The 22,156-nt window shown below is 46.5% G+C and overlaps 1 protein-coding gene across 1 annotated transcript in view; it reads left to right on the top strand.

The window, feature by feature from the left end:
- The window catches only part of Evc2 (EvC ciliary complex subunit 2), an 81,977-nt gene that overhangs the window by 46,906 nt on the left and 12,915 nt on the right, over positions 1 to 22,156 (top strand). Inside the window, exons 13-15 of the mRNA XM_051200259.1 lie at positions 3,514 to 3,718; positions 4,607 to 4,723; positions 18,400 to 18,627. Coding sequence (XP_051056216.1) covers positions 3,514 to 3,718; positions 4,607 to 4,723; positions 18,400 to 18,627 — 550 coding nt within the window. The remainder of the gene's footprint in view (positions 1 to 3,513; positions 3,719 to 4,606; positions 4,724 to 18,399; positions 18,628 to 22,156) is intronic.

The following is a 22,156-nucleotide window of genomic DNA, read 5'->3' as shown; positions in this document are numbered from 1 at the left end:
GGCAAACTCCAGGCTCAATAAGAGACTAAGAGACTCTCTCAAAAGAATAAGGTAGGGAACGATTGAGGAAGACACCTAACACTGACCTCTGGTCTCCACATTCATGTGCATGCACGTGTACATATACCTGTACACCTGTGCATGCACACACAAACACAGATCTGTACTTGCATTCACAACATAAAGCAGCAAGTAAATGAAAACGAAATGCTACCTTGCCAAGCATGGTGGCACACTCCTGTAACCCAGGCATTCACAGGCAGGAAGAGATCATGAGCTTGAGGCTAGCCTGGGCTACATAGTGAGACCCTACCTCCCAGAACTAAACCAAAAGAGTTGTGCTGTCTGGTTCAGGGACTTGAAGAGTATTTGAGGCTTGCATGAGGTAGTTGAGGCCCTCTCAACCCACGCAGTGTCACCAGGAATCCAGGCAACACATGGTGTAGCCACAGCCTCACTGATTTTGCCTGGCATGCCTCCCACTCACTCGTGATTTTACTGTCCACACAGAATCCTGCAATGGCTACTCCTATAGGACGCAGCCATCCATGGTGACCAGGTGCTGCATATGATGTGTTAGACACAGCTGGGGGAGCAGTGGGACAGTCAGTGGCAGAATCCAGAGAGGGCTCTGTCTGACAATTGCACTTCCTGGGACACTTGCCAGTTACTTGTGCCAGCCAAGATGTGGCTTGACCCACAAAGAGGACCTTTGGAGTATAATAACGGCAGTCCACAAAGCATGGAGGGCTTGCGGGAGGGAAAGGGGAGGAGCTCCAGCCATGGCCAGTGTGGAATGAGCAGGGCTGTGTAGACAGAGAGACACCCTCTGTGTGAATGTGGGAGAGATGCTAAGCCACTCCTGGCCTTCCTTTCTTGCCTGTAAAATGAGGTGATGATACCAAATCATTTGGGGTGCTTTCTGCAGTCACGATGCTGTCTGAAGCGTGTGATGCAAGCGCCTGGGTTGCCCTTGGGATCCTGTGAGTAGACACTGAGTCACGCAGTGTCTATCTGAGCCCTGGAGGAAGTTACTCCAGTTTTGCTGGCTCTGATGGTTTAATACCTCTCCCAGAACAGTGCTCTTCCCAGGAACCAGCCTTGCTGCCAGGAGAACTGGCCAGGTGTGTTCAGAATGTGGTATTGACTTTTTATGTGTGTGTGGTATGTGTGCAGTGCTTGTGTGATATGCATATGTGGTGTGTGTGTGCGCGTGTGGTTTGTGTGATATATGAATGTGTACATGTATGTACATGTGTATGTATGCATGTGCATGAGTGGGTGGATGTACCCATGTGACATCTGAAGAAGCTGGGTGTTGTCCTCCATCGCTGTCCACCTTATTAACTTAAAACGGGGTCCCTTACTGAACTGGAAGCTTCACCATTTCTGGTGGGCTGGCTGGGTGGCAACCTCTCAGGATTTGCCCGTGACTGTTCCTCAAATCCGTGGTTACAGGTACACACAGCCATACCTGGCCTTTTATGTGAGTGCTGGGGATTTGAACTCAAGTCCTCATGACTGCACAGCAAGTGTTCTTATCCACTGAGCCACTTCCCAGTGATGTTGTCTTGCTTGCATTCAGCAGTCTCCTGGTCAGTCCCACCGCCTTTGTAAGTCTGGCTTCCCTTGTCTTCCAATGTCTGGTTAGTTGTTGCTTTCTTGCCCAGGAGTACAAGATGCTGTCTCCCTAGCACAGTAAGAACCAAATCCACTTCTTAAAACCACCATCTGTCTTTAGTCAACTCAGGCGATGCTCAGCCCAAACCTTCCCACAGTCCCATTGGTTCAGGACTCTCTGCTGTGTTTGAATTCTATCTGACATTCTCATTATCCAATGACCATTTCCTTCTGCTTCGTTTGAACACTTATTGCGGGAAATGTTTCCAAAGCCACTGTTGAGTTAGCCATTTAGAGAATAATGGGACATCTCAATTGGCCATCAGCAAGCTCTTATGATTTCTCCAGGGGTTGAGGAGGGTTAACTCCCAGGCTCACACTGCCAGCTGCTTCCACGCTTTGATGATTTGAGACCCTGAAGATTGTGACCTGCATTTCTGAGGCATTAAGTAGAAATAGTTCTTCACTATGGTTCTGAAATCCACATTTGTAAGCTGGATGGGCTACAGCAAACCCACTAAGCAAAGTGGGAAACCGATGCAGAGAAATAACAGTGTCTTTAAACCTCACCCATAGAATCCAAACCAAGTGTCTGGCTTAATGCTGAGCCCCACCAGGCAGGATCCTGTCTCCCACATACCTGCTTTCTGATGGTCAATGATAGGGCTGGGACCCGGCCATAGGGCCAGTCTATTAGAAGGCTAATGAGAGTAATGACTATTCATATCAGAAACCTTGTAGCTCGGGAGTCCTTGTTACGAGAGGGTAACAGGAAGAGGCTGTCCTGGGAAGAGGGTCCAGGAAGAGGCACCCAAAATCTGGGAGGTGTCTTAGGATGTCAGCTGAGGGGATCCTGGGCATCCCTGGAAGTCAGACTCTATTTCCATCAGAAAACATTCTAGAACTTTTCAGTCCCACATTCTACACTCAGATCTGACCATGCGGAGCCCCACCCCTAACTTCCCAGGGCAGGTATTTTGCCAATATTTCTCAGTTTCAAAGCCTTTACAGTGCTCGGTTTATGCAGCTTCTGTTGATAGAGACCTGCCAGGAAAATCAGGCAAACCTTGCTTGTGTGCTCAGAAAAATGTTCCAGGAACATAGATATATGCACACCGTCCAAAGTGGGAGCAAGGAGGTATCACTTCCAGCACCGCTCATTCCCCCAGGTTCAAGGCTGGAGGAAGGCTTCTCCGCGAGGCAGCCAGTGTCTGCTCTGGGGGCTGCCACAACCAAGCAGCACCAAGTTTTCTCCTGAAATCCAAACGAGGACCTGGGCGTGGCCGTGTCCCCTCTAGCTGCTCAGGGATGCTCTGCTCCTTGTTTTTCTTAGTTTTGGCCATCGTTGCCAATCCTTGGCTCTTGTTGACTCACAGACATACCACTTCTTTCCTCCGCCTTTAGATTCCCTAGCTGGAACTCACCCTGTGCCCATGTCTCCCATGCTGATTAAGGACACCACTTATACTCTGAGCCTTCTCTTTTCTAGTGCCATCTAATCTTAACTTCTCTTATTTGTAGCAACTCTCATCCCTAGTGTGGCGTGGGGTTGACCTTGAACAGATAATCAGGGGGACCCAGTTCAGTTCCCAGCAGTCCACCATCCAGCCTGGTGCCCAGCATGGACTGGGGTGTTAAATGAGTCATTGGTCACCATCCTTTATGCAAGACTCAGTGCTGTGCTCTGTGGTGGTGTGTCTTGCTTGTCTGGTAGTGGTGGTACACTGCATTGTACACACTAGGTACTCAAGAAATACCCAGGATGGCATGGGTAAGTATCTAAAAAGCTCTTTGCTCTAGAGATTTAGCTCATAGATGTTTCGTCTACAGCCTCCCTGCCCACCCCTTGCCATGTTGTCTCTGACCGTGTCCGTGGTCATTGTCCCCTCTCAGGAGGCTCTGCTGTGCGGCCATCTCGTTGTCTGAAGAAGACCTGCTCAGGATGAGGCAGGAGGCCCAGGGCTGCTTCACTCAGCTGGACCGGAGTTTGGCTCTCCCCAGAGTCCGGGCACGGATGCTGCAGCAGCAGGTACAGATGGCCTGGCGGGAAGCAGAGTTCCGGAAACTGGACCAGGCTCTGGCTGCGCCTGAGCTGCAGGTAGGGACCATGTCTGGAATGCCCATTGCAGAAATAACTGGGGACCCGTGGGGACTTGTTCCTCCATTGCCTCTGAGCTCATCATCTCCCTGTCCCCCATTCACTACTCTGGGCATGGTGGCCTCTCAGTTTGCCCCGATCTTAAGGTCTGCAGTAGACCGTGATGGTACCAGTCCCAGCAGGAACAGTGACCACCAGCATCCATGAGTGTCAGCCTTCTCCCAGCTCATAGCCACATTCTTGTGTTTCTCCTGAGCGTGGTATAGGGTGTCTGGGAGTCACCTAGTTAACTCCTGCCTCCAGCTCATACCACTTTCTGATTCAGGGGTCCAAAGGGCCCTTTGCATGTGGCACAGATGTCGGTGGTGGTCTTCTCAACTCGGCTGAGCCATGAAAAGGGGCTCTCACACTGTCCTAGAGGCTGACATCAGACAGCCACCTTTCGTGGCACCTCTTACGTGCATTCATCTTCAAGATCCCCGTGGACCAGTGTAGGATAGACCTGACCCAAGGCTGCAGCGCTGCTTGGCCTTTTCACATCTTGCCATGTGCCCTTGTTCCGCCTAGGCCATTCCTTAGACCTTTGCACCACCCATGCTAGGCTCAGCCTCTGATTCCGAGAGCCCAGCATAAGAGGAAGCCCTTGAACTCTCATCTTCCTCTGCCTGCTATATGCTCTGTAGTCTAGCAAGTGTCAGCCCAGGGTGGCCTCTGCAGAGGAGCCTGCCCTGAATGCCTGTCTAAACCCACTTCTCATGTAGAAGTTGTCACAAAACTGTCTCTCCACCACCATGGCCTGAGGTGGGAGCTTGCAGTTTCAGCCATGCACATACCTCCCTTAGGCTTGGGAAGAAGCCACTGCCTTCTCTGAACTGTTGTTTCCCACAGTCCAAGGCGAGAAAGCTGCGTTCCAAGGGCAGAGGCAAGGCAGATCTTCTGAAGAAGAGCCTGGAGGATAAGATCCGTCTGTTCGAGGAGCGGGCCCCTGAAGACCTGGCCGACAAGGTAGGACTGAGCTCTGACTGTCTTCAATGTGCAGAGCTTAGAGAAGAGAGGCCACCCATCGCCCCCCAAGCCTCAGGCCAGAGAGGGTCCAGTCCTCCAAAGTGCACTGAGGGAAACCCTCTTCCTCCCCCTCTCTGCCTGGAGATCCTCCATCATTCCTTAGCTTCTTCTTTCTTGGTAGCTACCATATTTGTGTGTGAAATTTTCTGTACATCTCTGGGAGGGGGGGTGCGTGCGTGCGTGTGTGCGTGTGTGTGTGTATGTGTATGTGTGTGTGTGTGTGTGTGTGTATGTGTGTGTGTGTATGTGTGTGTGTATGTGTGTGTGTGTATGTGTGTATGTATGTGTGTGTGTGTATGTGTGTGTGTATGTATGTGTGTGTGTATGTGTGTGTGTGTATGTGTGTGTGTGTGTGTGTGTGTGCACATGTCTGGAGGACTAGAAGTTAACCTAACATGCCATTCCTCAGGAGCCATCCACCTGGTTCTTTGAGAGAGCATGTCTCACTGGGACCTAGGGTTCAACAGCTAGGTTAGGCTGGTTGGACAGTGAACCCCAGGGGCTCTTTCCTTCTCCCCAGATTCTGTGTGAACCAGGATACATGGCGTTTGTCATGGGTTCTTCAGGCTGAACTCAGGACCTCATGTTTTGGGGGCAAGCACTTTACAACTGAGCCATCCTCCCTGCCCCCGCCCCACGGCATCTGCATTGCCTTTTCTTGCTTGTCCCTTATTTGCCCGGGTGCTCAGTGCGGCACAGTGTGCCCAGCCTGGGTTCCTCTTTACCAGGACAAGTAGCTTTGCCCTCTGCTCTCCCTGGGTGCTGTCTCCATCTTCACAGATCCTCCCTTCCAAGAAGCAAGCACTATGCTGCTCCCCTCACCTCTCCGCCGCCTCTTTCTTAACTTCATACCCGGCACACTGTCCATCAGCAGGGGGAGTCTGCCCGCGTGGCATGCTCTGCAGATGGGACATGAGGTTCCTGGGAGGAGCCGTGCTAGAATGAGCACTGTGTCATAACTGCTGGGGTGCTCATGTGCTCCCTGTTCCATAGAGGGAGTGTGTCCAGGGGGAATGTGGCCACACGGCAGAGATGCTGGTTTTTCATGCTCTATGCTTAGGTTTTGGTGGCTTTTAAAATTAAAATGTCAATACCTTTTGATTTTTTTTTTGAAACAAGATCTCACTACGTTGCCTAGGCTGGCCTTGAACTCATGATCCTGCTGTCTTGGTCTCCTGAAGACTAGGATTTCAGGTGTGTGCCACCACACTTGGTGTAATTTGGTGATTTTTAGCATGGGTGTTTCAGGACACATGTATGTAGCCTGGATCTGAGTTCTAGGATTTGCTCTGGGTCTGGCCAACTGCTCCTTTTGGGTATAGTCATGGGGTTAACATCTCCAGGGACCTGAGACTCATGCCCTTCTCATGTAGACATTAACTATTGTTGAAGAATGAGACAAAGACAGGGCAGAGACGATGAACCACTACCTTCTTAGTGTTACGGCCAATTCAGAAGACACAGATCAGTCCATCATGGAGACACCAAGACTTCCTGGGGGCATTTCTCAGGCACTGTCCATCTTTTGTTCTTGTGAGAAAGTGTCCCTTGGCCTGAAGCTTGCCAAGCAGGTGAGGCTGGCAGGCCAATGAGCCCCAGGGGTCTGTCTGTGTCCATCATCCCAGCCCAGGGATTTCAAATGCATGCATACCACCATGCCTGGGGGTTTGTTTGCTTGTTTTAGTTTCTTTGTTATTCTCTTTCTATTTAAAAAAAAAAAAAAAATTCATTTTACATACCAATCCCCGTTCCCACTCCCTCCCTTTCTCCCCTTCTTCCCCTCCACCTCTCTCCCTTGCCACCCCCATCCACTCCTCAGAGGGAGTAAGGCCTTCCTTGGGGAGTCAACAAAGTCTGGCACACCAAGTTGAGGCAGGGCCAAGCCCCTCCCCACTGTGTCAAGGCTGAGCAGGGTGTCCCGTCATAGACAATGGGCTCCAGAAAGTCTGTTCACACCCCTGAGGTGGGTCCCGGTGCCACTGCCAGCCCCCTCCAAAAGATCAAGTCACATAACTGGCACCCACATTCAGAGGGCCTGGTTTAGTCCCATGCAGGGTCCTCGGCTGTCAGTTCATACTCTGTGAGCTCCCACTAGCTCGGGTCAGCTGCCTCTGGGGTTTTCCCCATGATGGCCTTGACCCCGCCTTGTTTATAAGATCCCTCCTCCCTCTCTTCAGCTGAACTCCTGGAGTTCATCCCAGTGCTTGGCTGTGGGTGACTGCATTTGCCTCCATCAGTTACTGGATGTAGGTTCTGTGGGTCACTAACCTGATTAAAGAGGAAGACCGGTTCAGGAACCCTCTCCACTATTGCTAGGAGTCTTAGCTGGGTCATCTTCTAGCACCAGGATTCTCTCTAGCCCCATAATGGCTCCCTCTATCAAGATATCTCTTTTATTGTTCTCTCCCTCCATTCCTTCCCCAACTCAGTCTTCATGATCCTTCACATTCCCATCCCCCATCCCCTCCTTTTAAACCCCCTCCCAGTTTTCCCAGGAGATCTTAACTATTTTCCCTTTTTAGGGCCTTCTCTGTGTATCTCTCTTAAGGCCCCTCTTTTTACCTAGCTTCTCTGGGGCTGTGGACTGTAGCCTGGTTGTCCTTTGCTTTACATCGAATATCCACTTATGAGTGACTACATACCGTGATTGTCTTCCTGGTTCTGGGTTACCTCACTCAGGATAGCTTTTTCTAGTTCCATCCATTTTCCTGCAAATTTCAAGATGTCACATTCTTCACTGCTGAGTAATACTCCATTGTGTAAATGTCCCACATGGTCTTTATCCATTCTTCAGTTGATGGCGTGCCTGGGTTTTAACATTTGTTTTTAATGAGGATTCTAGGCCTCGAACGCTGATTTTCATGTGTGCAAGGCAATCACTTTGCCAACTCCCTACTCTACCTGTGGCCTTACGTAACAGGTTAATCTCAAAAAGATCTGTTGCACTCTGGCAGGTGCCCATAGCAAAGGCATCCTTGTGACTCAGACAGCATTGCTGCTCCTCCAGCATAGAGATAGATGTCCTCGCTCTGTGCTTGTGTGGTTTGTGTTTCTTCTGGGTAATTGTGAAGGTGATGGCAGCTCCCCCCGATAGAGATGAGGGCCACACTGAGTTTACTCTCTCACTATAGTTCTCCAGAGAACCACAGTCAATGCGATATACATACAAAGGCAGCTAGACTGGAAAAAAAAATTGCAGGTCGGGAACCCTGAGCTGGAGGAGTAATTCATGTGGTCCAAAGCCCAAGGCTGGGGATGATGCACTGAGTCTTGGCGTCTGAAGCTGGATGTGCAGTAGAACTAATGCATGCGCAGGAGAAGGGTGGTCCAGCTTGAGAGGAGAGTGACTTCCCCCTTCCTCAGCTTCTGGCTCTCTTCAGAATCTTGGGGGTGCCTGATGCTCATCCAGGTAGGTGAGGGGATATTCTATCCCGTTCAGCATTCATCTCCCCAACATGCAGAACCCTGGGTACCCCTCAGCTCAGCCAGTAAATACCTGTAGTGAACACAAGGGTCCCATTTCAGGGCTGGGATGTCCTCTCTCCTGCCACTGTATGGACCCCTGTGTTGAGGAAGCAGAGAGTATCCACGGCTCTGGTTGTTATGTGGCATGATCAGAAGTGGATGCCTGTCTTCATCATGCTCTTACTGTTGTTTGATGTATATATATGTTCATGTGTACACGTGTGTGCAGGTCAGCATGCTCCTGTGTGCACATGGCTGTCTGTGCAGTAGAGGACAGGATGATGACCTGTGCCTTCCTTATGTATTTTCTACTTTAAAAACAAGCAAACAAGCTCTCCTTCTGAACCTGGAGTTCACTAGCTGGCTAGGTCAGCCTTGGGAATCTTCCTGCTCTGCCTCTCCAACACTAGGGTTCTGGACATACACTGTCCTGCCCAGCTTTAATGTGGGTGCTGGGGATGTGGAGTCAGGTCTCTGGCTTGTATCTCAAGCACTGGGGCCACTGAGTCCTGTGCTTCCCATTATCCATCTAATACATACCTATCTGTAGATCTGTCAAGCATCTCTTTGTACATTTCCCCTTAACACTGAAACTTGGAAGGCCCCCATGCCAAAACATGGAAATCATCATTGCCTTTCACCCCAGTATAATGTCTCACCACATGTGGGAGTGTTAAACCCATTTAACCCCCTCAATAATTGGACACATAGGTTCTGAACTTGATGTTTCAAGCACTGTGGATTCTCCGCATGAACTGCTCACCTGCTGTACTGGGTACACAGCAGCTGCCACTGTGCACCTCACATTGAGAAGATGGGGGGGGGGCGAATGATCTCCCAGCTCCTGTCACAGAGCTGGGAGCAGCAGAGCAGAACATGAAATGTTGTACTGTGCATCCTTGCTCATTAGTGGGTCCATTTGATGGACACCTCAGCTCACCCTTGGCATGCTTCTGCTGCTGCTTTTGATCAGCAGACATGAGAATACTCATAAATATTCCTCAGGAGCATGTAAAGCTCAATGAAGACGGCATGACCACGGTTCCCTTCTCCCATTGTTTCTCAGTTTGTTTTAATGACACACACCTCCCCCATCCTCACTCCCCCATTCATTATTCATTGACTGTCTCCAGTTTTCATGATGTGCCACACACATACCTTTCCTCAGGAGTGTCACAGCTGGGGAGTAACTTCATCCCTGCCCCTCAGCAGCATGTCCCATTGTACATCTGCAGCTGCCCGGCCTTTGTGCCAAGGTGGCTGGTGTTTGCTCGAACACCTCCTCGAGGTCCTCTTGACTTCGCAGGCTGTTACTGTTCAAGTGAGAGTGTTGTGCTCATCTTTGGGTGGCCTGACTAGAGAGAGTGGATGGCATGGGTCCTTACAAATGTCTGTCTTAGGGAGGGCAGAAATGCTCACATGGCCACAAAGCCCAGGAAGACTCCAGCTAGTTCTTTTGTCTGTCCTTAAGCCTATTATATAGGCAGCTGATGCCTCTCCATTTCCCTGAACCACTGAGGGAGAAGTGTTTTAGCTTCCTACAACCAACCCCCAAACAAAATCCAGGCTCCGTTATTTATATTCATGGAACTGGGAATGGAATCCAGGTCTTTCTTTGTGTATGGCAAGTGCTGCTCCACTAAGCTAGCCCTAGCCCATCAGCTAATGCTTCAGATTACCGTGTGTGTGTATGTGTGCGTGTGCATGTGTGTGTGTGCATGTGTGTGCGTGCATGCGTGCCTGTGTGTGCCTGTGTGTGTGTGTGTGTGTGTGTGTGTGTGCATGTGTGTGTGCTTGTGCATGTGCATGTGTGTTGAGAGGCCAGAATTCAAACACAGGTGTTCTTCAAACACAGTCACTGTCCACCTAGCTTGTTGAGATAAGGTCTCACCTGGAACTTGTCATATAAGCCTGGCTGACCAGAGTCCCAGGGATCTGCCTGTCTCCCCTGCCTCTCAACTGTGGGATTATAAGTCTGTGCCACTGCACACTGCTGTTTTACATGGGTTCTGGGAAGTAAAGTCATGTTTTTATAATTATGCAGGCAGAACTTAAGGTCTGGGTCATCCCCCAGCCCCACAATGGATTTGGATGCTTGGGGGAAAAAAATCTTCTCCTTTTTTACACTGTTATTTTAAAATTTTATCTTCATAATTTTTGTCTAATTTATACATACATTCTTTTTAAAGAGTCAAATACTTATAGAAAGATTGTGCTAAAATGAAAGAAAGGAAGGGAGGAAGGAAGGAAGAAAAGAAAGCAAGCTGGAGTAGCCCTCCCTCCCAGCCACACACACACACACACATTCTAACTTTGAGTCAGGTCATTTGAATTTCAGTCATGGATCTCTAAACTCATGCAACTCACGCTCACCTTACTATTTCTTGATTTCTCTGCTTTGGAGTATTGCTTTTCTCTATGAAAAGTGGGAATCTCATTTTCGGTCCACATAGTTAAATGATTTCTATTATTGATACCACAGAGTTATCCACAGATGAATCATGGAGTAAACCAAGGTTGGTTTTCATCCTACATAACCTTTTGTTTTTCCTGGAGTTAATATTGTCCATTTCTTTTCGTTTTTGTTTTTCCTTTTTTTGTGTTCACAACTGACCTATTCTTCCTGACCAAATGTGCTCTATCAGAACCATCTTCCCACAGTCACCTCCCTCTGTGCCCCTGACACCTGCCAGGTTACTACTGAACATGGGTGCATGGGCCTCGCACACAGCTCCTTTTGCGGCCTCCTTTTGGGTTCTTATTTTCCTTCCTCCCTCCCTCCTTCCTTCCTCTCTCCTTCCCTCCCTCCTTCCCTTCCTCTTTCCCTCCTTCCCTCCCTCCTTCCCTTCCTCTTTCCCTCCTTCCCTTCCTCCTTCCCTCTCTCTTTCCCTCCCTCTCTCCCTTCCTTCCTTCCTTCCTTTTACTTTCTTTTTATCATTTTGTCTCATTTGTGAACAGCAGCCTAGGTTTCATCGTTCAATCCTTTGAATTTTTCATTTCCATTTCTGCCTCTAAGTTTTTGAGAACTCTTCTGCCCCATGGTCTCTTCCTAGAGTAAGAGTATTCTTTTATTGTTAATAGCTGCTATGGCCCCCCATCTTTCTCTAAGAATGTGATTAATTTTTAAAGGTTTGTATTGTAGGGGGGTATATGTGTTTATGCCTACCTTTATTTATTTATTTATTTATTTATTTAGTTAGTTAGTTAGTTAGTTAGTTAGTTAGTTAGTTAGTTAGTTAGTTTTCGAGGCAGGGTTTCTCTGTATCCTGTCCTGGAACTGGCTCTGTAGACCAGGTTAGATTGGAACTTACAGAGATCCACTTGCCTCTGTCTCCTGAGTGCTGGGATTAAAGGCATGCCTGCTTGTCTGTATGTGCACTACAAGCGTGCAGGAACCTGAGGAGGCTAGAAAATGGCATTGGATCCTCTTGGAGATATAGGTGGTTTTGAGATACCTGATGTGGATGCTGGGAACCAAACCCAGGTCCTCTGCTGGAACTTTGAGTGCTCTTAGCCACTGAGCCATCCCTGCAGCCACCAAAATTGACTTTTTAAATTCCTGAGTACTCAGCCTCCTGTGTGCTTGCTAGGAGCTCTCCTAGGATTGTGGTTCTCCTTAGTGAGTTAGTATGCAAATTTGCATTCAAACTTTCTCTTTTCAGTGTAGAGCCTTTAGGTGCAGCTGGCTTCCTTCTCCAAGCTGAGATGTTCCCATAGAATAAGCCCTGAGTCATCTGCTGGTAGAAAGGGTCCGCGGGAGTGACCTTCGAATAGAGGTCAGGCGGGGGCATCTTCGCAGCTTTCTTATGAGATGCTCAGCCTTTTCTTTTCTTCAGGCTCATGTTGCTGATGCTTTTTCTCTAGGGTTTGGCTCATTCTGCCCAATACAGTATCTTGTTTATGGTGTCCTCTACTCTGCCTGGCTGAGATTTCAGCTTGGAGAATCCAAGTCATTTATTGTTCCGTCATTCCCGTTCGTGCTTTGACTCATATCCTCTGCAAACAGAAATGTTTTGACTTTCTTCCTTTGCTGTTTGTACCCTTTTTATTTGCTTCTTTTCTCTTGCTGCTCTGATAAGACCTCCAGTCTTATATTGAATCAGGGTGGAGAAAGTGGGTGCCTTTGTCTTGATACTGATCTTAGTGGAAATGCTTCAAGATTTTCCCCCACTGAATATAATGTTGGCTATAGGTTCATCATATTTAGCATGCTTTGATTTGAAATATGTTTCTCCTACTCTGAGTCTCTTCAGGACTTCTAGCAAGAAGGGATATTAGATTTTGTTAAATGCCTTTTCTGTTTCTGTTGAAATGGCTATGTGATTTCTATCCTTGGAACCATTCATGTAAGTTAGGACAATTATTGACTTATATATATTGAACCATCCCTTTGTCCCTGGTATAAAGCCAACATATTTATGATGAATGATTTTTTTAAATGCATTCTTGAATGCAGTTATCAAGTGTTTTGTTGCGGAGCTTTGTATCTAAGTTCATTGGGGGAGATTGTTCAGGACTTTTCCTATTTTTGCATCTTTGGTCTTGGTATCAGGACAACACTAACTTCATAAAGACTTTGGTCATATTCCTCCCTTTTTATTTTGAGGAGGATTGGTAATAGTTCCTCGAAGGCCTGGTGAAACTCACCAGCAAATGCACTGGAGCCTGGACTTGTTTTTAGTTTTAACTTCTTCAACTTCACTAATTGGTTATCTCATCTTGGTATGATTCTGGCACATCATATAGGTCTAGAAATTTATCCATTTCTTTTAGATTTTTCCAATTTAGTGGAGTGTATGTTTTCAAGGTTAGCTGTAATGATTTTTGGAATTTCACAGGTGTCTGTTTTTGTCTCTAATTTTATTTATCTGAGTTTTCCAACACATTTGGTTCATTTTTTGTCTATTTCATTTATCTTTTTATTTTTATTTTTTTTAACAACCAGGTATTTGTTTTGTTGATTTTTTTTTATTTTGTGTTTGCTTGTTTATTTCCATTTCATTATTTTCTGCTACAAAATTAATGTTTTCTTTTGGGCTAGTGATTTGAGGTTTACTTGGGCTTTTTTCCCCAGAACTTTGCTAAGTTATTCATCTGAGATCTCTCTGATATCTTACTTGGATCCATAAAATTCTTACTTAAGACTGCTTTCATTGTATCACATAGATTTTCATATTTTTTTTCATTTTTCTTTGATTATAGAAAAGCTTTTATTTCCTTCTTGATTTCTTCAAGGGCCTACCCACCATCCGGTGGTGTGTCTTTAAATCCCTGGTCTTATGTATGTTCTTGGGTTTCTCATGCTGTTGATTTGTTCTGTTCATATTCTATTATGATCAGAGAGAAGACAAGGAATTATTTCAAATTTCCTAATATTTGTTGAGACTTGATTTGTGTCATAAATACATTACCTATTTTGGAGGAAGTTACATGAACTAGTGAAAAAAAAATGGATATTCTGCAGTATTGAGGTGGAATATTCTGGAGTTGTCTGTTATGTCCATTTGATCTATGATGTCACCTAATTCATATATTTATCTATTTTTGTTGGGATAACCTGTCAGTTGGTGATAGTGAGGTAAGAAAATCACCTTTGATACTGTTGTGCTGGGGTTAATCTGTGACGTCACATTTGTTTTATGGAATTGAATGGACCTGTGTTCAGGGGGTCCATGTTTGGAATCTTAATGCCCTCCTGAAGGACTGTTGCTTTTATCAGTGTGAACTCACCACCTTTATCTTTTCTCATCAGTTTTGGTTTGAGTCTGTCTTGTCAGATACTAGAACAACGAGACCTGCTTGTTCCTTAGGTCCATTTGCTTGGACCACCTTTCTTCATCCTTTCACCTTAAGGTAATGTCTGTCTTTTACAGTTAGGTGTGTCTCTTAGAGGCAACAAGTGGATGCAGTACACCCGTCTGTGCCTTTTTAGTAGCGAACTGAGACCATTAATAGTCAAAGCTATTTGAAAGGTGCGTGTTGGTTCTTGCCTTTGTGGTGTTTGGTTTTGTTCTTGTGGATAGAATTGTTTTCTCTTCAGCTCAAAGGATTTCCCCCAAGCACCTCTTGTAGAGCAGGCTTCCTGATCACAAATTCCTTTAGCTTTATCTTATTTTATCTTTCATTCAGCTGTGGCGGATAACTTTGCTGGGCAGCGTTCTCTCAGTTACTGCCTTTCAGAACTTGAAATAATCCTTTTAGGCCTCCCGGATTTTAAAGTTTCAGTTGAGTAATTCCCTCTTGTTCTAATGCCATGCATGTGGGCTGCTGCTTCTGTCCTGCAGCTTCCGGTATGCTCTCTGTTCTGTAGTGTTTGTTACAACACAGTGAGGGGAGCTCTTGAAATCCCCGTTATAGTCATAGCTGTCGCCATGCTTGTCAAATGGCTCTCCCATCTTGTCTTCGGGCTTGATATTCTACTCTGTTGGTGATCCAATGTGTTGCTGAGATTTTCCAGAGTTCTTCATTTGACTTATTGATTTTTTTTTCTACCATTTGAGATTGTTTTTTTTCCTCAGATTTCTGTCCCTGTTGAATTCGTGTTTCGTGTCATACCACCGCCACCTTTGTTATGTTGTTCGGCTGTTGGATTTTGTTCCCCATTAGCAGTTCATTTTCCTCTCTGATTTCTTTGAACGTACTTATCAGCATTTTGAGTTCTGATTTCCCTGCCTTGGATTTCCTTTACCTCACTCTCCTTAGGGGCCATTTCTGTAGGGTTAATACTTTCTGGAGGAGCTACGACGTTGTCTTAGTTCTGTGTGGTTATTTTTGGGGGTCACTGTTGCTTTTTCTCACATCAGCTGTTTCTGTTCCAGGGAAGTACTCAGAGTGCTCAAGTGTGGGGGCCAGGTAGAGTTGAGTGTGTGGGTCGCAAAATAATTGCTCAGTCCGTGCACTCTGGGTGCCTGTTATAAGCCCTATATCGTTCCCTGGACAGGTTGCTAACTGTGGGATATTTTCACTGTGCACATGTGACAACCGGCTACCAACAGTGACAGTGGGGAGTGCACTACAAGTTTAGTAAATTAGACTAGGAGTAAAAGGAAGGTAGGAGGAGAAGGACTGAGTACTGGAGGGACTTTGGAGAGAAAGGGAAAGGGAGGTAGGTGTAGAAGCTGGGAGGCCAAAGTTGGGCCCCTGTTAGGGCGTTCCGATTTTAGAGCGGTTAAAGCTGAAGATGGTTATAGTTGAGAAGTAAAACGAAGAGGGGATAAAGATGAGAGAAGAAAGGGAAGGCGCAAGAATAAGAGGAGCATATCGGAGGCGTGGCTGAGGGGCATGAAGAACAGGAGGCTGGTGAAGGCGCTGAGACAGTCCCGCAGCCCAACTGAGCAGCTTACAAGCAGGAGCACACACGTTCTGAGGCACGTAGGTGAGACTAGGCGGTAAGTCACGGAAAGGAGTGAGCTGCTGGCACCGGTGGGCTAAATTGAAAGGTGAAGTCCTTATGTCCCTCTGGCTCTGGTGTGATTCACCCAGCGCTGTGCAAGCATGGGGCAGGAGCTTTGTTCTCTGCAGCCTGTGTGTAGGTCCTTTTGTGGTAGATCTCTGCCCTCCTGTGTCCCTCTTCTGGTCCTGGAGAGCCTGTGTACTTAAGGAAGTACACCCACCGGAACCTTAAAGGGCATCTTAGGACCCAGAAGGGGCTTCCTTGATCTTCTAGTCCTATTAGGGAAAACTAGGAAGGAAGTTATTTGAACTTCCCATTTAAAATAAGAACATTTAGCAAGGCTTTGTTCTCAAATGAGTGTTATTATTTGAGATGCATGAATATGTAAGGAAGCCAGCCATTAATACAGCATAGATATGCAAATCGGTCTTTACCCGGGATTCTCTCTCCAGGAATCGGAACTGATCTAGAGACACAACTCACCAGGTGCTGGAATTAACAATAACGCTTTCCAAAGAAAGAAAGGGGGATTGTGGAAAACCCTTTTTAAACATCCCCTGTCCTCATTGTTCTTAGGGTACATTCAAAAGGCTTTTGCTTTCCTCACTTTGAAGGTATTCACTCACAGTATTGTGGAGCTATCACCTCTCTCTGGCAGGGCACTGTACCTTCAGCATCAACCCAGGAGGGAAGGCTGAGGCTCGAGGAGCTCACGAGGTCTACAAAGGAACCATTGACTCAAGGGCAGCACAGGGGTCTAGTGTAAGGAACCAGAGGTTGCTGCCCGATTACAGGCTGGAGGATGTGGGAGGGAAAGGGGCATTTTCCCTCTTAGGCTCATGGCCACTCATTGTTAGGGACACTAGGGAAATAAGGGAGTGGGTTAAGCATGGATGAACATCTCTCCTGGTCAGCTGTTAGTGGAGGCTGGTTGAGATGGGAGATCAAACATCTAGAAACACAACAGCAGCAGCAACAAAACAAACCAACTTACTTCTGTTTCAGTATTTGCCATCGGTCTAAATGGGAATGGAGGAGCTTTACAAATGGCAGGACCATGGCTAACCTCCTGCTGTGTTTCGGGTAGTCGGGGAAGGAGGTGGAGCTTTCTTTTCTCTAGTTAGCTTCGTCTTTGACTTCTGAGTTCTGGAAATATTGGGCCATGTTCCTTTAGGAGCGAGTCTTACCTTTCCCGTCTAACCCTGTCCTTCTCCTTCCCACCGTCTACCCTCTTCTTGTCCTACTTTTACTTTGTCATGGTTGATCCTCTCTCTTTTCCTTTTTACCATTTCTATTTTTTCATACAATACAATTTGATCATATTCTTTCCCAACCCCTAACTCCTCCCCAACTCCCTACTCCCCTCATCTCCACGGAGAGAGAGGAAAAATGAAAACAAACAAAAACTCAGTAATACAAAAGGATCTAACCAAACAAAAACAAAAAGCACACTCTCAAGAAAACATGGAGTTCCTTTTGCGTCGGCAGTATCGCGAGGCATAGCAGCATTAGCAGATTTCCCAGTGCACGTGAACTCTTACTGCTCAGTCCAAGGATATCCGTGTAGACCCAGAACACAGGCTCTCTCTGCCCTGCATGGATTTGTTCAGATGGGACTTGCCTGTCGTTTGTGCTTTGGAAGCAAGGATTACTGAGAAGGGGGGGGGTCTTTCTCCCCTAAGAGTGCAGGAGAGGGGCCATCCTACGATGTTTTCCATGGCTGTGGGGACACCTGACAGCTCGTGAAACATGATTACATGGGAGGATTTTTTAATCTTCTATACGCAGTTTCCTAAGTCTGTCTTCAGAGGAGTTTATTTGGGAGACAGAAATGATAGTTGTAGGACTGAAGACAGGTTTTGCCTGAGGTTGCCATCACTAGGGAAGCTAAGGGATTAAGGTAAGTGGTAGGTAAAAGATGTCAGGAGATGAAAAAGCATCTGGATGAAAAACAATCTGGAAAAACAAGTTACTTGTTTCAGGAATTCTCATTGTTTAGTGAAGGTGGGCCATTGCAAGGTGGTGTGACCACAGCCAACATTCCTGACTTTAGTTTCTATCAGACAAGTTAAATTTGGCATGACTGTCATTCTTGTGACTACTTTCTGCTGGTCAAGGGCAGGGCAACAAGGTTCGGGACAGTTTTTGGTATTGGAAACTTTGGAGGAGGGACATACTATCAATGGCAACTTCTTGATAAGGACTTTACCCCATGATGCAAAGCATATTGGTTAATTAAAAAGACAGGATAGAAATCTGTGCCCTTTAAATTAGGGTCCAAGGAAGCAAGTAGGTTCAGTAGTGGAGGTCAGCAGACAGCCACATGATGATAGAAGGTGGGAAGGGACCTCAGAGACAGAGAAGCCCAAAGTTTCAGGGAAAGCTTTCCAGACTCTGGCAGAGCAGTCCGTCTTCTTTGGTTGGCTATTGGCCTCTACCTATTTAGTTTCAGTTACCTTGGAAACCCATCCATGATGGATACCTGGTTCTCTAGACTGTATAGAGATTGGGTCTAGTGTACGATCCTGAGAACCTGGGAGTGTTGTGTTTGCCTTGGTGCTCTGACAATACACAGAGACAATGAAAGGCATTGAACCTGGTGTCTTCAACAGCCCAGACCTTGCCTTGCTCCCAGCAGAGACTCAGGCTGCTGTCTTCTGGCCAGGGTCTCTGGGATCCTCAGCACGCATGTCTAGGCGGCAGTGGACTCTCGTCTCCCACAGCCCCTCAGATCCTCTGGTTCTGTTTCCTTCACCAGGTTCGAGGGGAATTGCTCCATGAGCGAGTGCAGAGGCTGGAGGCCCAGGAGGCCCACTTTGCTGAGTCACTTGTGGCCCTGCAGTTCCAGAAGGTGGCCCGGGCTGCTGAGACCCTCTCTGTCTACACGGCCTTGCTTACCATTCAAGACCTGCTGCTGGAGGAGCTCAGTGAATCCGAGACACTGACCAAGTCAGCCTGTGTGCAGATCCTGGAGTCCCACAGCCCGGTGAGTGGGTTAGGGTAGGAGAGGGTACCTACACCATCGGCTCCCTGAGGTGCATGGTGTTTTGTTTGCCATGGAATAGGTTTCTACCACATGTCCTGTGTGTGAAGTGGGGACCAAGTGAGGTGACTTACTAATTATACAAGGGCACTATGCCCTAACCAGCCCTGCCCCAGCTCTGGCTCTTGTCTCTGAGCAGACACCCTCTGAATCCCCACACTCTGGGGAAAGATTGCCTCTTACATCCCAGACGTGAGTCCTAGTTGGGAGCATTTCTTTGTGTTCTGTGGAAACTCATCATGCATCTTTCAGTTAGGGCACATCAAATGCAGCCGTGTCTCGGGCTGGGTGTTTGATTTTTAATAATGCAGTCACTCCCACACACTATGTTCTTTCAGGCTGAAGAACTGTCTCCATGGACCAAAAGCTCTGGTAAAGCTGTTCTGGGGACCAATATTAGGTCCTTTATATGCAGGTTTATGAAATATATTTTATTCTATTTTTTAACTATATGTTTTGTGTGAGTCTGTGCACATGAGGTGAGCGTAGAGGCCTGACGGGTATTGTCTCACCGGAAGCTAGAGTTTCAGACAGTTGTGAGCTGCCAGAAGTAGGCGCTGGGAACTGAACTCAGATCCTCACAGAGCAGTACATGCTCTAGCACCTACATGTAGACTTTCCCCTCATATTTTATTAATCCTTTGAGAATTTCATACAGTGTCTTTTGATCATCTTCACCACCCCTCCAACTCCTCCCTTCTCTACTCTCCCAAATTTGTGTCCTTTTTTTTTTTTTTTTTTTTTTAAACTCCCAAGTATAGTTTGTGCTTCCCATATACTCTTAGATGTGTGGCTCTCTACTGCAGTATGGTCAACTTACCAGGGGCCACACCTTTAAGAAGAGAGATTCCCCTTCTCTCTGCAGCTATTCATTGCAATAGCTACTCTGCTAGGGATGGGACTTCTGGCAAATTCTTCTGCCCACGACAGGATTTCATCTAGTTTGAGTTTTCTTGGGCCTTATGAGTGTCGCCACGATCATTGTGAGGTCATGCGTGCAGCTTCCCTATTGTGTGTGGAGTATTCTGTCCTTGTATTTATCTACCACTTTCCTGGGACTTGCAGTCTCGCAGCCTCCTCTTCCGAAATGGTCCCAGAGTCTCTGGAGGATGGGTATGATACAGATGTCCCATTTAGGCTGGAGAATTCTAGAATCTCTCTTTCAATGCCAATTGCGGGTCTCATCGTGAATCACCATCTACAGGGAAAGGCAGCTCCTTTCTCTGTTGAGGGTTGAGAGTATGTGTGGGGTTTGTTTTTAAGTCTATGGATTACCATAACAGCTTCCAGGGAGGGAAAATCTTTCTCTTACTGAGGCCCTGGGCAGGCAGGCGAGTGCTAAGATGTGACCGCTGTGGTCCTGCTGACAGTTCCTTACCTAATTGTGCTTCCTAATGTTATCCTTTAGGCAGGATCGGTCACAGATTGTAGTCTTGCACTGTCCTATGGTTCAGCTCTCAGTCACACACTGTCTCGGGTGACTGCTGAGCTGTGCTGCTGTTAGTCTCAATTCCCAGGCAAAGAGAGTGTGCACTTGGCAGATGTCTCCTTGTGGGTCAGAATGGCCATTGAATGAGGCCGGAAGCCAAATCTGTTTCTGACCTTGACAGACATGTCAGGTTCATAGATCTTAGGCAAGCCCTGTTGAGTTTGCGAAGGTCGTCAACCGTGATTTCTTTAAAGTGGTGCAAATGGCCATGGACGCCAAAGGACCCGGGACTATTTTCAGTAGATCTGTGTGTATCCTGTCCTGTAAGATTTAATTAATCAAGGTTAGTATGGAAGTGGGTTTATTATAGATATTCTAGCCCCACACATAAAATGCACATGCTTTCTCCTGCTTCATGACCTCCTGGAGGTATTCCATGAGCTGAGCTGTCCTAGAGCAGGCTGGGCTCACAGAGAAGTCAGATAGCCAACCAGAGGCTGACACTGCTGCTGAGCCTCAGACCCAGCAATTTAAGGAGCAACTTTGTTGGAGGGGATGAAGAAATGAGACTGTGGATTTCCGGTGAGGTAATACACCAAGGGAGGGATGTGTTCAGCCTGCTATAGGGATAGGGCAGACCGTAACTGTGAAGTTTAAACCCATGCTCTACTACCATGTGGAAGGTATCCAGAAGGACCACAGTGAACTCATGAAGGGTATCTTCAGGGTGATAAACAAAGTTGAAACTGTTCTAGGTCACTTGACTGTCCCTGCCCAAAGGCATCATCTCCAGGCAAGAACATTCTCTATGGGACCTTAGGATTTCCACAGGCTAAGTTCAGATGATCACAAACCCTTGAGGGAAAAATAAATAGAAGTCACACATGAGCCAGTCAAGATGACTTAGGCACAGGAGAAGCCCAAATAATGACATTAAGATCACCGAATACACTAAAATGCATTCAGATTTTCAGCCAGGATGTAAAGTAAATCTGACATACAGAATTACATAAGAAATTACATAAATTTGTTAAAGAAATTAAAGCTAATGTAAAAGTGATTCTTAGTTTAATTTACCTACTTGGAGCAAATGCACAATTCTAAACTTGCATGTACTTCATAAAAGACTCAAAATAACAAAAATAAACTTGCTAGACCATGATCTTAGTTTGGGATTCTATTGCTGTGAAGAGACACTATGACCATAGCAACTCTTATAAAGGAAAACATTTAATTGGGGCTGACTTACAGTTCAGAGCTTTGGTCCATTATTGTCCTATAGGAAGCTTAGCAACATATAGGCAGACATGGTGCTAGAGAGGTAGCTGGAAGCTCTAAACATGGATTGGTAGGCATCAGGAAGAGAGTGAGTCTCTATGTCTGCCTTGAGCATCTGGGACCTCAAACCCTGCCCTCAGTAACACACTTCCTCCAACAAGGCCATACCTCCTGAGAGTGCCATTCCCTATGAGACTCTAAAGTCCATTTTCATTCAAATTGCCACAGTCATCGAAGTGGAAAACTTCGGTTCTGAGAGGCAGCATGACAGGCTGAGCTTCCAAAGCACAGTGATGGTGTAGATAGACTGTTGAGGCTGAGGGGGCTCTCTGACACACACATATAAACCACAGCCAGCAAGTAGCAGATACACTTTACAGCACACTTCATAGATGTTCCAGTACCTGACCATGGGATGTCAATAGTGACCTCTTTTGACCAAGGGACAACTAAACTCAAATCTGTTAAGAGAAAACTATTAAAAAAAATCCAAACTTTGAAAAATTTAAAATATATCTCTAAATAGTTCCATAGTCAAAGAAGTAAAAGAGTTCAAAATATATAGAGTTTTTTTAATAAAGATGTATCTATGATGTATCAAAATGTGCTCATTTTGTGAAAGTTTTAGAAAGAAATTTATGTCTTAAATTTGTATCAGAGAAAAAATGATCATAACTAAGGATATGTATGTATGTATGTATGTATGTATGTATGTATGTATATTTAAAGGGCCTGAAGCTGAGAAAAAGACGATGTGGGGGGCAC

The sequence above is a fragment of the Phodopus roborovskii genome, unplaced genomic scaffold (genome assembly GCF_943737965.1).
Source record: "Phodopus roborovskii unplaced genomic scaffold, PHOROB, whole genome shotgun sequence".
NCBI lineage: Eukaryota > Metazoa > Chordata > Mammalia > Rodentia > Cricetidae > Phodopus > Phodopus roborovskii.
This window is presented reverse-complemented; position numbering and strand designations above follow the sequence as displayed.